Raw genomic sequence first — 12,528 nt, 5'->3', positions numbered from 1 at the left:
CCAGGGCCAGATGGTGTTGGAGGCAGGTTCTCTCAAAGGCCAGCAGAAACCAATCCAGGTTTCCATCCTTTTCAAGCAGGGGGAAGTCCTCTGCCTGGACCTTGGAAGCCTTGGTCCCCGGTGGGGCTGGAGAGTCCAGCGGGAGCCCGTGCTGAGCCATCTCCAGTCGGTGTCGGCGCTCCGCAGCTTCACGGTGTTCTGCAGCCTGCAGCACACATTCGGCATGCTCACGCTCTGCCGCCGCTTGCTCGCGCTCCGCTGCTTGTTTTGCCTGTCGTGTGGAGAGCAAACATGGCCCCATTGGGTCGCTGTGAATGGCCAATCTATGTATCTCAGGTCCCAGAACCTTCACCGACTCAGGAGTCACACTGCCAGATGCGCAATTTCCTCAGGGTCACTCGGATATTTTTCATGAGTCCATAACTCGAAAGATGTGCTCATAATCCATGATCCTAGGATGGAGCCGGAGAGGCTGGGAGAGACAATGGATGTGTATTTCTGTGCCTAGCTGGCAGGTACCTTATAATTGAAGCCCTCAGGCATCTTCCTGCCCCATGCTGGCGTGGCTCCTTACCTAAGCTTACCTAAGCCCCAGAGTACTGAAGGAGATAGCAGAAGAAATTTTTGAACCCCTCTCTATAATCTTTGAAAATTCTTGGAGAACAGGAGAAGTGCCAGAAGACTGGAGAAGAGCAAATGTTGTTCCTATCTTCAAAAAGGGGAAGAAGGTGGACCCAGGTAACTATAGGCCGGTGAGTCTGACTTCTATACCAGGAAAGATCTTTGAACAAATTATTAAACAACATGTATGTCAATACCTGGATAAGAATGAAGTGATTAAACAGAGTCAGCATGGGTTTGTAACTAATAAGTCATGTCAGACTAACTTAATTTCCTTCTATGACGGTATCACTGATTGGGTGGATCAAGGAAATGCTGTAGATATAGTATATCTTGACTTCAGCAAAGCATTTGACAAAGTCTCTCATACAATCCTTATTGAAAAAATGATTAAGTATGGAATGGACAAGGCAACTGTTAGGTGGATTCATAACTGGCTTAGTGATCGGACCCAAAGAGTGGTCGTAAATGGCTGCACATCCAGTTGGAAGAATGTCTCAAGTGGGGTACCACAGGGCTCTGTCCTGGGCCCTGTATTGTTCAACATCTTTATCAATGATTTAGATGAAGGCATTGAGGGTAAACTGATTAAATTTGCTGATGACACAAAGCTAGGAGGGATAGCTAATACTAGAGAAGAGAGAGAGAGGATTCAAAAAGATTTAAATAAACTGGAGAAGTGGGCAGCAACTAACAGAATGGTTTTTAACAGGGAGAAATGCAAAGTACTACATCTGGGCAATAAAAATGGAAAAAGCATATATAGAATGGGAGGAATAGGGCTAAGTGACAGCACATGTGAAAAAGACTTGGGTATACTAATAGATCACAGACTGAATATGAGTCAACAGTGTGATGCAGCAGCAAAAAAGGCAAATGCAATTCTAGGATGTATTAACAGAAGCATACAGTCTAGATCACGTGAAGTCATTATTTCCCTCTACTCCTCTTTGGTCAGACCTCATCTGGAATATTGTGTCCAGTTTTGGGCACCACATTTTAAAAAAGACATCAACAAACTGGAGCAAGTTCAGAAAAGAGCGACCAGAATGGTGACCGGTCTGCAAACCCTGTCTTATGAGGAAAGGTTGCAGGATTTGGGAATGTTTAGTTTGCAAAAGAGAAGACTGAGAGGAGACTTAATTGCTGTCTACAAATATCTAAAGGGCTGTCACATTGTAGAAGGATCAACTTTATTCTCATTTGCACAAGGAAAGACTAGAAGCAATGGGATGAAGCTGAATGGGAGGAGACACAGATTAGATATTAGAAAAAACTTTTTGACAGTTAGAGTGATCAATGAGTGGAACAGGCTGCCACGAGAAGTGGTGAGTTCTCCTTCAATGGAAGTCTTCAAACAGAGGCTGGACAGACATCTGACTGGGATGATTTAGCGAATCCTGCTTTGAGCAGGGGGTTGGACCAGATGGCCCAGGAGGTCCCTTCCAACTCTACGATTCTATGATTCTATGATTCTATGATTCTATTCTATGAAATTCTGTTTTTGGTCTTATCTCATTATCATACTAAAAGGCCTTGCTATTCAGCATTGGAACACTAAATCCTGCTTTCTTCAATATGCTTACAGGCCCTGGGGGGGGTAGGAGCAGTTAACTCCTTCATCAAAGATGACCACTCATTTAAAGGGGGTTTTTTGGTTTAAGTATCTTTTTTAATCCATGGGTCTGCTCTAACTAGAAATAGGAAAATGAGCCATACCCTGCAACTACAGCACTGCCTCTCTGCAGCTGCCTGTCCTCAATGGAATGGCTACAGCAATGATAGCACAACTATGAAACAATCACTGAACTCAATGGCCATGACCTCCCCACAGCAGCCATATCAACAAAGTAGTAAGGGAGCTGAGGACAAAAGCTACTGTTGTAGAAGAGGGTAAGTAAGGTCTTTTTTTTCATTTTTTTATTTTACTTACCTCCTTCATGTTGGTCTCGTTTTCTTGACATGAATGAAATGGTGATATCATGATAGCTGAACCCTGTGACTTGCTGCAGTGGTCATATGCTGCAGTCGTGACGTCACTACTGCAGTCATGTCAACGCAGATCGAGACAGATATAAAATGGCATTAAGGTTTATTTTCTTATTTTTATCTAGAGCAGGATAATAAACCTGGAAAATCGCGTAGTCCGCTTTCTGGAAAGTGGGCTCAAAATGCTGTGAAATACATAAAATGACACATAAAACAGATACTCACCCTCCCTCGGTCCAGCTCGGGCTCCCAACCACTGCTTTGTATTTTGGCTGGAGTGGTGGCATCACATCTATAGCATGTATAACTTCTATAACCAATCACTGAAGTCAGCAGATCGTGCCGTCTACTTCAACATAGCCGCTGAGCTCAGCGATTAGCTACACCGGTGATGCGCCCTTTCAACATGACTTCACTACTGTAGAAGTGGTGGGGATTCGACGCCAGACCGAAAGAGGTCGAGTTTGTGCTGTTTTCGATATTTAAGGTATTTTACAATGTTTGGGGTACACTTTCCTGAAAGTGGTCAACTCTTTTAAATATAGTTATGAAAGAGGTATGGAAGCTGCATGCATGTAGCCACAGATAAATGCCAGAAGAATATAGCAGATGTTCAACTATCACTCCTGGTCACTCTATTAATCCATATGGAAGAGTATGAAAAAAAGCGCTAACATCTACTTGTAGTAATACTGTACATATCTCTGAGAAAAAGATAAGAACCTTACATAAGATTGAAACACGAGCAATCTACACAGCGCAACAATCAAGTAGTCTCAGACAAGAGAAATACATTTTTTTCAATACAGATACATTGACTTAGGGGTGACATTAGGTGATACACAAAACAAACACAAAATCTAAATATTACAATGAATAATAATACAGCAAAATGTGCAGTACTTTGTATCTGTTATTTTTTTTACCTTGCACTCTTTGAAGTTTTGGCTTGGCAAATGTCATTGGCAAGTTAAGAGGGATGAAGTGCTCATGACTGCAGATGGTTTGTAGAAATTCAAATTTATATTCATTTAGAATCTGTCAATTGAACAAGAAATAAGTTGTCAGATCTGTAACATTTATCTAGCAACCCTGCGTCACTCATATCAAACATTACACATTCAACATAGATAAAATAGGTCAGTGATTACAGGGGTGGCTCATTAAGACAATTCCTTTAGGGCTGATGGACGTTGCCATTTAGGACCCCCTCTATTAGCAAGATCAGAGTCTGGTGGTCCTCTCACTTTAATGTATTACTTGGACAGTTATTTAACTGGCTGGCATACATTACTGCTTTTTACCTGTAGAGTCTACCACAGAGAAAATGTATGGGTAGCTTGATCGATCATGACTGATCATCAAGGATTTCTAGAGCTGTTCCCACAGTAATCATCTAGTCACAGAATAGCTTTAGCACAAAGACTTTGTTCACACGTCCAGTACTTATTTCCTTTTTTTTGCAACTATTCTGGGTGAAAAAAATGGAAATAAATCTTTCCAGTACAGGAGCCTATCATCTGAATGGGAAAAGTGTCACAAAATGTCTACAGTTTGCCTCATTTCCTTATCCCTTTTTAAGTTGGATCAAAAGACGTAGTCTGCACAACTATTTTCTTCATCCAACAGCACGTGGATACGGTTTTTAACATAGGAAATGGATCATAAAAGTTGGTTTTCATTTTGCACCTGTTTTTGCTTCATTTGTAATAGATCCAGTTTTTTTTTATATTGAATCTGTTACATACAGATGACAAGTGGACATGTGAAGTGAGCCTAATTTATTTTCTTTCCAGAAATTGACAGTACGTGCAAAAATAAGAAACTTTACCCTAATTAATCCTTTTTGGAGTGCAATCTTGGGAATATGAAGTCTATATTCAGGTCTTATTAAATAAAAACGAACGCATGGGCCATGCACATACAGTGAACAAGTTGGTAAGACAGTGCTCACACCACCAAGAGACTGGAACACAGAGAAACACAGTACAACAAGCGTGATAAAATACTCTGCTGTAAAAAAAAAAAATCCAACAATAAACAGCAAGTGCTAGTAAAAAGATGATAACATAATAGGGTATTCAGTTGATACCTTTTTTGCAAAAAATGTATGCTAAGCCGCTCTACCAACGCCAAGGTATACCCATCAGAGCAGTCCTATCCAATGTATTTAAAACCTGACCATGTGAACAGTACCTACATGAGCCGGGTTCAGAGCGGCAATGTCTGATGTGGACATGCTGTGTGAGACGGCTTTATATGTGCATGGCCCACATGGGAGGGGTGGAAACCTCCCATAGACTTGCAAAAAGCAAGAAACCAATTGAATAAAAACGAACGCATGGGCCATGCACATACAGTGAACAAGTCGGTAAGGGCAGTTTCACACGTCAGTGTCTCCAGTACGTGTAGTGACAGTTTTCTCACGTACCGGAGACACTGACACACGTAGACACATCCGAATAAATGTGTCTATGCAGATGTCAGTGTGTTTTCACGGACCGTATGTCCATGTGCAAAACACGCTGACATGTCCGTTTTTGTGCAACAGCACGGATCACACGGACCCCTACAAGTCAATGGGTCCTTGTAAACACGTACCGCACACGGATGCTGTCCGTGTGCGTTTTTAAAAGTCAAAGGGTTAATATTGAAACTAATTTTTCAAATACACGGACACGGACACACGGACAGCACACGGACAGCACACGGATGGTACACACGGACATACGGATAGCACACGGATGGCCTCCGTATGCACACGGACGACTCCGGTACCGTTTTTTCCGGTACCGGAATTATCTGGACGTGTGAAACTGCCCTAAGACAGTGTTCACACCACCAAAAGACTGGAACACAGAGAAACACAGTACAAAAAATGTGAAAAAATACTCTGCTGTAAAAAAAAAAACATTCCAACAATAAACAGCATTCAGGTCTTATCAGGGGCCCAACCACAATTTATGCAAATCCTAACACTGCATTAATGAAACCTTACTCTTCATCGTAAAATGATACCGTATTATTTAACCTGTCGTACAGACTGAATATACTGTATGCTATCAGGAGGATTTCGACAAAGAACATTTGTTTCCATCTGGCAATCAGCAAAGTAAACGCATGTTATCTGATGGTGAGACCTATGTTTGTTTGTATCGCAGTAAAATTTTTATTGTGTTTGATGATTTATCAGTTGATAAGGACTTTATATGACATTAGTGCTTCTATTGACATCATTTATATTTTCTTCTGGTAGAGAAATGTGTAAGTGACTATAAACCAAATTACATCAAAATATTTTATACCAGTAAATCTCCATATCTTAGGCTGGTTTCACACTTGCGTTTTTGCGCAAACATGCGCATGCTTTTTTTTTGTCCTATATTTAACATGGGTGCACATTGTCATGCGTTTGTACGTGTTTTTTTGTAGTGTGCTCCCAGGCGCACAAAATGCAAACTGTTGAATCGTTTGTGCATCCGACCTGTCTCAAAAAACGCATGCGCACGCAATGCACACGGAATTCACCCCAAAACACATTAAAGTCTATGGGAGCGCTGACGTGTGCGTATTTAGGTAAAAACCATGCGCAAAAAAACTCACTAAAAGAGCATGATGCGTTTTTTATGCGCGTTTGCACTGCGCACGCAGCATGACGGCCCCGACAGTTCCATCCCCAGAGCGTATTTCGGACCGATGACACTGTCACCCCGTTACAAAGACTCCAGAATCCAGTCAGGGAATTATCAGAACATGCCTTCTAGCACAAAGAAGGCCCCACATGTCAATGGTATTTACAGCGACCTGATCATTGCCATATAGTATGCACTGAGCTGTACCATGTGGGTGATCTTTTACAAAATCTAGCAGCTGCACAAGTAGTGGCTGATTCAGACGTCCACGGCCTGTACACGGAAAGCACACCGTGCACTCATAGCCATTATCCCAGTGCACATGGCTGTTTTTCCATAAAAACAGCATAATGCACTACTTTGGTCTGTTCTACGGACCAGAAAAGAAATATGCAATAAAAATCAGCTCCCCAACCATCCTCAATACGGATGAGCACATGGAACTGCACACAGAGCCAGTCATGTCTGCAATTTGCCATCATGTCTGGCTTGATTTTAAATATGGACGTCTGTGTGTTTTGAGATAAGAGAGTCTAAGGAATTTCTTTGTCTAACAGACTTAGGCCTGTTTCACACTTCCGTTTTTTTGTGTCAGTTAAAATCCGCCAAAATGGCGGAAAGAAAAATTTTAAAGGAACCGCTGTAGAGAGAGAGAGAGAGAGAGAGAGAGAGAATTTTTTCTGTCCGCCAGAAATGATTTCAGGGTTAAATTTCCACCTGACTTCATTCCTCCGAGCATGCGCACTATAAAAATGCGGATCCTTCAGCACAAAAAACGTTACATGGTCCGTCCAGGCATCTCGGCGGACGCAAAAAAATTGACGGATCCGCAAACAAACGGATCCAACGGATGGCCATCCGTCAAGATCCGCCGGTAATGCAAATCAATGGGGGAAAAAAAGGATCCGCCCAAAAAAAATGGCGGATCCGTTTTTTTTGCAAAAACGGCAGATTTTGACTGATGGTCAAAAACGGAAGTGTGAAACAGGCCTTAGCGAGAAAACATACCAAAGTGAAAGTAAAGAAGAGATAGAGCCACACCTGATCTCTTCAGCTGGGTGTAGACAGTATTAACTTTAGTCAATGAGATGTATGTATGCTAGTGCCAGTATATATGTAGAGATAAGCTGAGCCAATTATATTGCTACAATGGATGTCCAGAAAATGCCTATAGATACACTGACCTATGATGTAATAAAGAGAGATCTGTCTTGATGCTCAATGTATCAGTTTGGATTTTACAATTTAATTTGGAGCAGGCACAACGTCTCAGAATGTTTCACATTATGTAGTAACGACAGCATCAAGGCCAAAGTTTCTGCTTCAAAATAGGAAATGGAGCCAATTCAAGACTAGCATCACACTTCACTCTTTGGAAACATTGCTAACAATGTCCAAGACATCTAGCTGAAGAATGGGCCTCAGTTTTTGCTATTTCTACTTGCTATTATTTCTACCTAATAATTAGGCTAAATTCACACTTATGCAAGGCTCTATGTTGAGCATTATGTCAGAATTTCCACTGAAATACTCACAGCCCCCCCCCCCCCAAAAAAAAGGGACTTGAGTGAAGCCCTGACCGTTACTTTGGACTCTGTCCATCTTCCATCCCAGTAGTGCACGTATAAGAAATACAAATATTTTTGCCTCAGGAGGCCAATTTGACTTTGCTGGCCTTTTAATAGTGAGCTGCTTTGTCGGGGTTTCCAGTGTAAACCTATTTTTTGGGCATTCCAATGGAAAACTCAATGCAGTGCTCATCGCAGTGCACTACTTAGTCTGTTTGAAGTGCTGCTTACTGTTTGTTTTTGTACCTGGGCATTATACTTTTAGTGTAGTGCATTAATTTTAGTGTAGTGCATCACACAGCCTGCAAACAGCTACTCATATATTAGGTCACATTTATTATAGATCCTCACCTATTATTTGTATAACTGCAACATTTTATATGTTGATCTCGTGTACAGCTGTTGACATGCTCTTTTTTTCCACCTGTTATCCACCACATCACCGCTTAGTACCAGCTTGATTGTTTTTGACTGCAATGTTTGCATATTTGATCTTCTCTCTGTTTAGTTGAAATATTTGGATCTACCTGGCAACCCTTATTACAGGAGTCACTAATTATTTTGTAAATTGTCTCTTCAGAGAGGAAGAGAACTAGAACTCTAGTGCTATCTATTGGAAGTAGCAATCCTAAAAGTGAATGTCGACCCTTTAACGAGCCTTGTCACATGACTTAGGATAAAAGCTGAATTAGAATCTCAATTTGCAGACACTGGTGAGGTATGGATCACATGGTTATGACCTCACTAAAGGTCCTATTTCACACAGCCACACACACAGGCTGTATCCTGGGCATTTAGACACACGCCCCTGGGTGGGTTTGTAGATGACTGGTCCCGCCCATCTCACCAAGCCACCTAGAAGCTTTCCCAAAACACAGCAACAAACCCTCAGCATTATTATCTGCTGTCAACACACATTCAAGCTTCCACAACAAGGCACTCACCCTTGTGATACATATCGGCCATTTACAATCCTGCCGCTCAACTTTTCCCCATCACAATAAAGGAAATGCCTGCATGCATGTCCTGGGAAGCCCATACAGCGCCCCCTAGCTGTCACAGGGGTCACTGCATCACATAGTATAACATTTCCTTAAAGTCTATTCATTTACCTTTGGATCTTTAAGACTGAATCCAGACATGTAGTCATTAATGAGATTAAAGACAAATCCTCTGTCCATAAATGTAAGACATCTCTGAAATAACATGGGAAACTAGTTAATTATTCACGTTCATACTAAATTTATAGAAATAAAGCAAAATAAGTGGTTAAAAAAAAAGGTTGCACATCCTGTGTTTTTTTCATTTTAGTTCCCTTTGCCCATTCTATGGTACTTCTTTCTTTTTAATCTTACACAAACCATGGTGATCTATTCTGGCTTCTTCAAAAGGGCTATAACACAATTACAGCTTAAGACCTATGCACAGAACTACGCACTACTGGGACCCTCCGATCATAGAAGCTGCTGTGCTGTCTACCCGAGCAGTTACACCATTGTATGTGAAGCTAATGATCTGGGAAGAACAGAAGATGTCCAGGAAGCAGAGCAGCTGGCTCTATACACAAGAGAAGCTCGGCTGCCTGTACTCGCTGATATCTATTGATGAGTGAAGAATTTGCTGTCGATGATGCCAAAAGCACTGGGATTTAAAAGAAGGTCATGTCAAAAGTGCCAAAGGGAAATGGTGATCAAATGCACTCAGTTATAACCATTAATGTAAGGCACCTACTAAGTATCAAGGAGAAGTTAGTAAAAAATCTTCAACTTCCTGACCTACAAAATTATCAATATGCTGTATTGGGATGTTTGGGGAAAACTATGAGACTGGGCTCTACAAAAGATGTAAAAATCTATGACACTGTAAATGTTTTAGAAAAAAAAGACATTAAGAATATTAAAATAATTCTACGGTATGTCCAATCTAGTTACATCAATAGGTGTTCTGTAAATATTGCATGCACGGACATAATCTCACCTTGATGAAGTTTGCCAAGCTCATGTTGACATTTCGAGACTCTTCGGGAATCTCACCGTATCTTATGGTGACATGCGGTATTATTGACAGCAGCAAAGAATGTAGAACATTTTGATACGAGTCTGGAAACCTCTGAGGTCGAGGTACCTGTTGAATATTAAACTGAAACTTAAAATGGAATGGAAAACTAAGGGAAAAACTAAAATATTATAAATATTTGGGCCTTTTCTTGACCTTGAACTATGTTACTGGGGCATTCCTGATCGAGGACCTCCATGAAGTGGGCAAGGTGGAAGACATCCTGTAGATGTTAATTGTAATTGATTGTAAAACTTTACTTCTTATGTAGTACGCCTAAAGAGATAATTACAAGAGTTGTCCAGTCCAAATAAAACTTTGCTCAGCTATTAAAAGAAAGCAAACATACTCATCCACTTTTTCTAGCACAGGCCGCTCCGTGGTCTGCAGAGACAGGAAATGATGATGACACCATTCTACCAACCACCTGTGACCTCAGCGATCAGGTGACTTGAGCAATGCATTATCAAATGTTTTATGATGATGCATTGCTCAGTCACCTGATCACTGTAGTCAATCACAGGATATTGTTGTCCAGCAGCTGATCGATTGGTGACATCAGTGCTTCCTAGCTCTAAGTAGACCACGGAATACAGAGTGCTTTGCACTGGATCCAGCTGGGTGGCCACTAGGTCAGTATAACAGTTTATTTTTTTACCAATGCAATCCCCTAGGCAATTTTTTTTCTTTGCTTGCAGAGCCCATTTCACAATAGCTTCCAGGTTTACCTACAGTAAATATCTGACCACTATGGGTTTCAGCAGAGAGATACTCTGCAGCTAATATTAGTGGGAGCTTAAGAGGTGCATATTGCCTATATAGTGGAATTCATTAACAAATTAGGCAAAAAACAGCTCAGATGGCAACCGAAAGTCACAATTTTTTCATATATTTCTATGAAGGCTGTTAGTCCCTTCAAAAAGCGGCCAATTTCCATTTTTGCAATTTCATTTTTTCTCACTGTCTTCACAGCGTCATTACTTATTTTTAAATCTTTCTGTCCACATAGACATATGAGGGCTTGGTTTTTTGTGCGACAAGTTGTACTTTTTAATTACATCATTTAGTTTACCATATGGTATACTGGAAAACGGGGAAAAAATTCCAGGTGGAGAGAAATTGTGGGAAAAAAAAAATCACAATTCTGACATTGTTTTTTGGGAATTGTTTTTACTGTGTACATTCGACATCACAATATGATTTTTCTCATCAGTATGATTACAGTGACATGCAGTCTTTTATTATTTTAGTGATTAAAAATAATTCTGATATTTAAAAAAAAAATTGGAGTTGTGTCACCATATTCTGAGACTCGTCATGTTTTCATTTTTCTGTGCGATACAACATTTTTATTGATGTCATTTTAGGATAGATATGATGTTTTGATAGCTTGTTACAGCATTTTTTGTGGTATTGCAGTGACCGAAAAAATGTGATTTTAACCTCTTCAATTTTTTTCGTTTATGATGTTTACCAATCAAGTTACTTACTTTTATACTTTGATAGATCTGACATTTATTAAGTTGGCGATGCCTCATATGTTTATTTTTTTATCTTAATTTTTAATGGGTGAAAAGGTGGGAGATTTGAACTTTTTTTTTTTTTCATTTGCACTGATCTTGTTAGTCCCCTTAGGGGGCTTGAAGCTGGAATTGTCTGGTTGCTTATTCTATGTATATGCTGTATACATAGCACTTGTGGTAAATGCAGGACTACCCCCTCCTGCTATCATAGTAACACATCGATGATCCACAATCAAGCAGAAGCGCCGATGGGCGCATAGAATGATGCACCCCTATGCCGATGTGTTTTACCAAATGTGGGCAGCGCTTTGCACTACCTGCGATTGTTAGGGGCAGGCCATGGCTGTAACACACAGCCATGACTTGCCGAGCATGAGCGGAGCTCACCCCAAGAGCCCGCTCCATACACCCATTTCTGACTTACATTGCTCCACATTGGGGAAAAAATTCCTTCCCGACTCCACATATAACAATCAGACTAGTTCCCTGGATTAACCCCCTATCAAGGAACCTAGTATATACTCTTGCATAAGCCGAGATTTTCAGCCCATTTTTTTGGGCTGAAAGTCCCCCCTCTCGGCTTATACACAAGTCATATACCTGGACGTCGGTGGGGGAGGGGGAGCGGGGGTGTCAGAGATCATACTTACCCCCCCTGGTGCGGTCTCTGCAGCCCCCCCCAGCTTCTCCACGGTCTCCCTTCCTGCCTTCACGTGGTACCACTCATTAAACTCATGAATATGCGCATATTAATGAGTGTAATGAGCGGTATCACGTGACCACTGAAGGCAGGAAGAGAGACCTTGGAGAAGCGGGGCTGCAGAGACCACGCCAGGAGGGGGTAAGTATAGCGATATTCACCTGTCTGGGGTCCATCGCTGCTCACTGCTGTCTGCTGCGGCCTGTGTCAGTGACGTTTAGGTAGCAGAGGGCGCGGTGATATGGTAAGTGCATGCTGCGCCCTCTGCTGGCTGAACAGTCACTGACACAGGAAGCGGCAGATAGCGGTGAGCAGTGATGGACCCCGGACAGGTGAATATCTCAGGTGCCGGGACCTGAGCAGGAGAGGTGAGTATGGCTTTTTTGCAGCAGCATATGGGGGCATAATATATGGAGCATCTTATGGGGGCAGCATATGGG

The 12,528-nt window shown here is 41.5% G+C and overlaps 1 protein-coding gene across 4 annotated transcripts in view; it reads right to left on the bottom strand.

Moving 5' to 3' along the window:
• Positions 1-12,528, bottom strand: part of DOCK11 (dedicator of cytokinesis 11) — a 481,846-nt gene that overhangs the window by 287,394 nt on the left and 181,924 nt on the right. For all 4 annotated transcript variants that reach the window (XM_073543480.1, XM_073543481.1, XM_073543483.1 and 1 more), the window contains exons 28-30: positions 9,788-9,934; positions 8,923-9,006; positions 3,537-3,648 (exon numbers count right to left, since the gene is read on the bottom strand). In XM_073543480.1, coding sequence (XP_073399581.1) covers positions 3,537-3,648; positions 8,923-9,006; positions 9,788-9,934 — 343 coding nt within the window. The remainder of the gene's footprint in view (positions 1-3,536; positions 3,649-8,922; positions 9,007-9,787; positions 9,935-12,528) is intronic.

The sequence above is a fragment of the Dendrobates tinctorius genome, unplaced genomic scaffold (genome assembly GCF_039654945.1).
Source record: "Dendrobates tinctorius isolate UK_male_01 unplaced genomic scaffold, ASM3965494v1 ptg000133l, whole genome shotgun sequence".
NCBI lineage: Eukaryota > Metazoa > Chordata > Amphibia > Anura > Dendrobatidae > Dendrobates > Dendrobates tinctorius.
The sequence above is the reverse complement of the archived record's forward strand: the minus strand, read 5'-3'. Positions and strand labels throughout refer to the sequence as shown.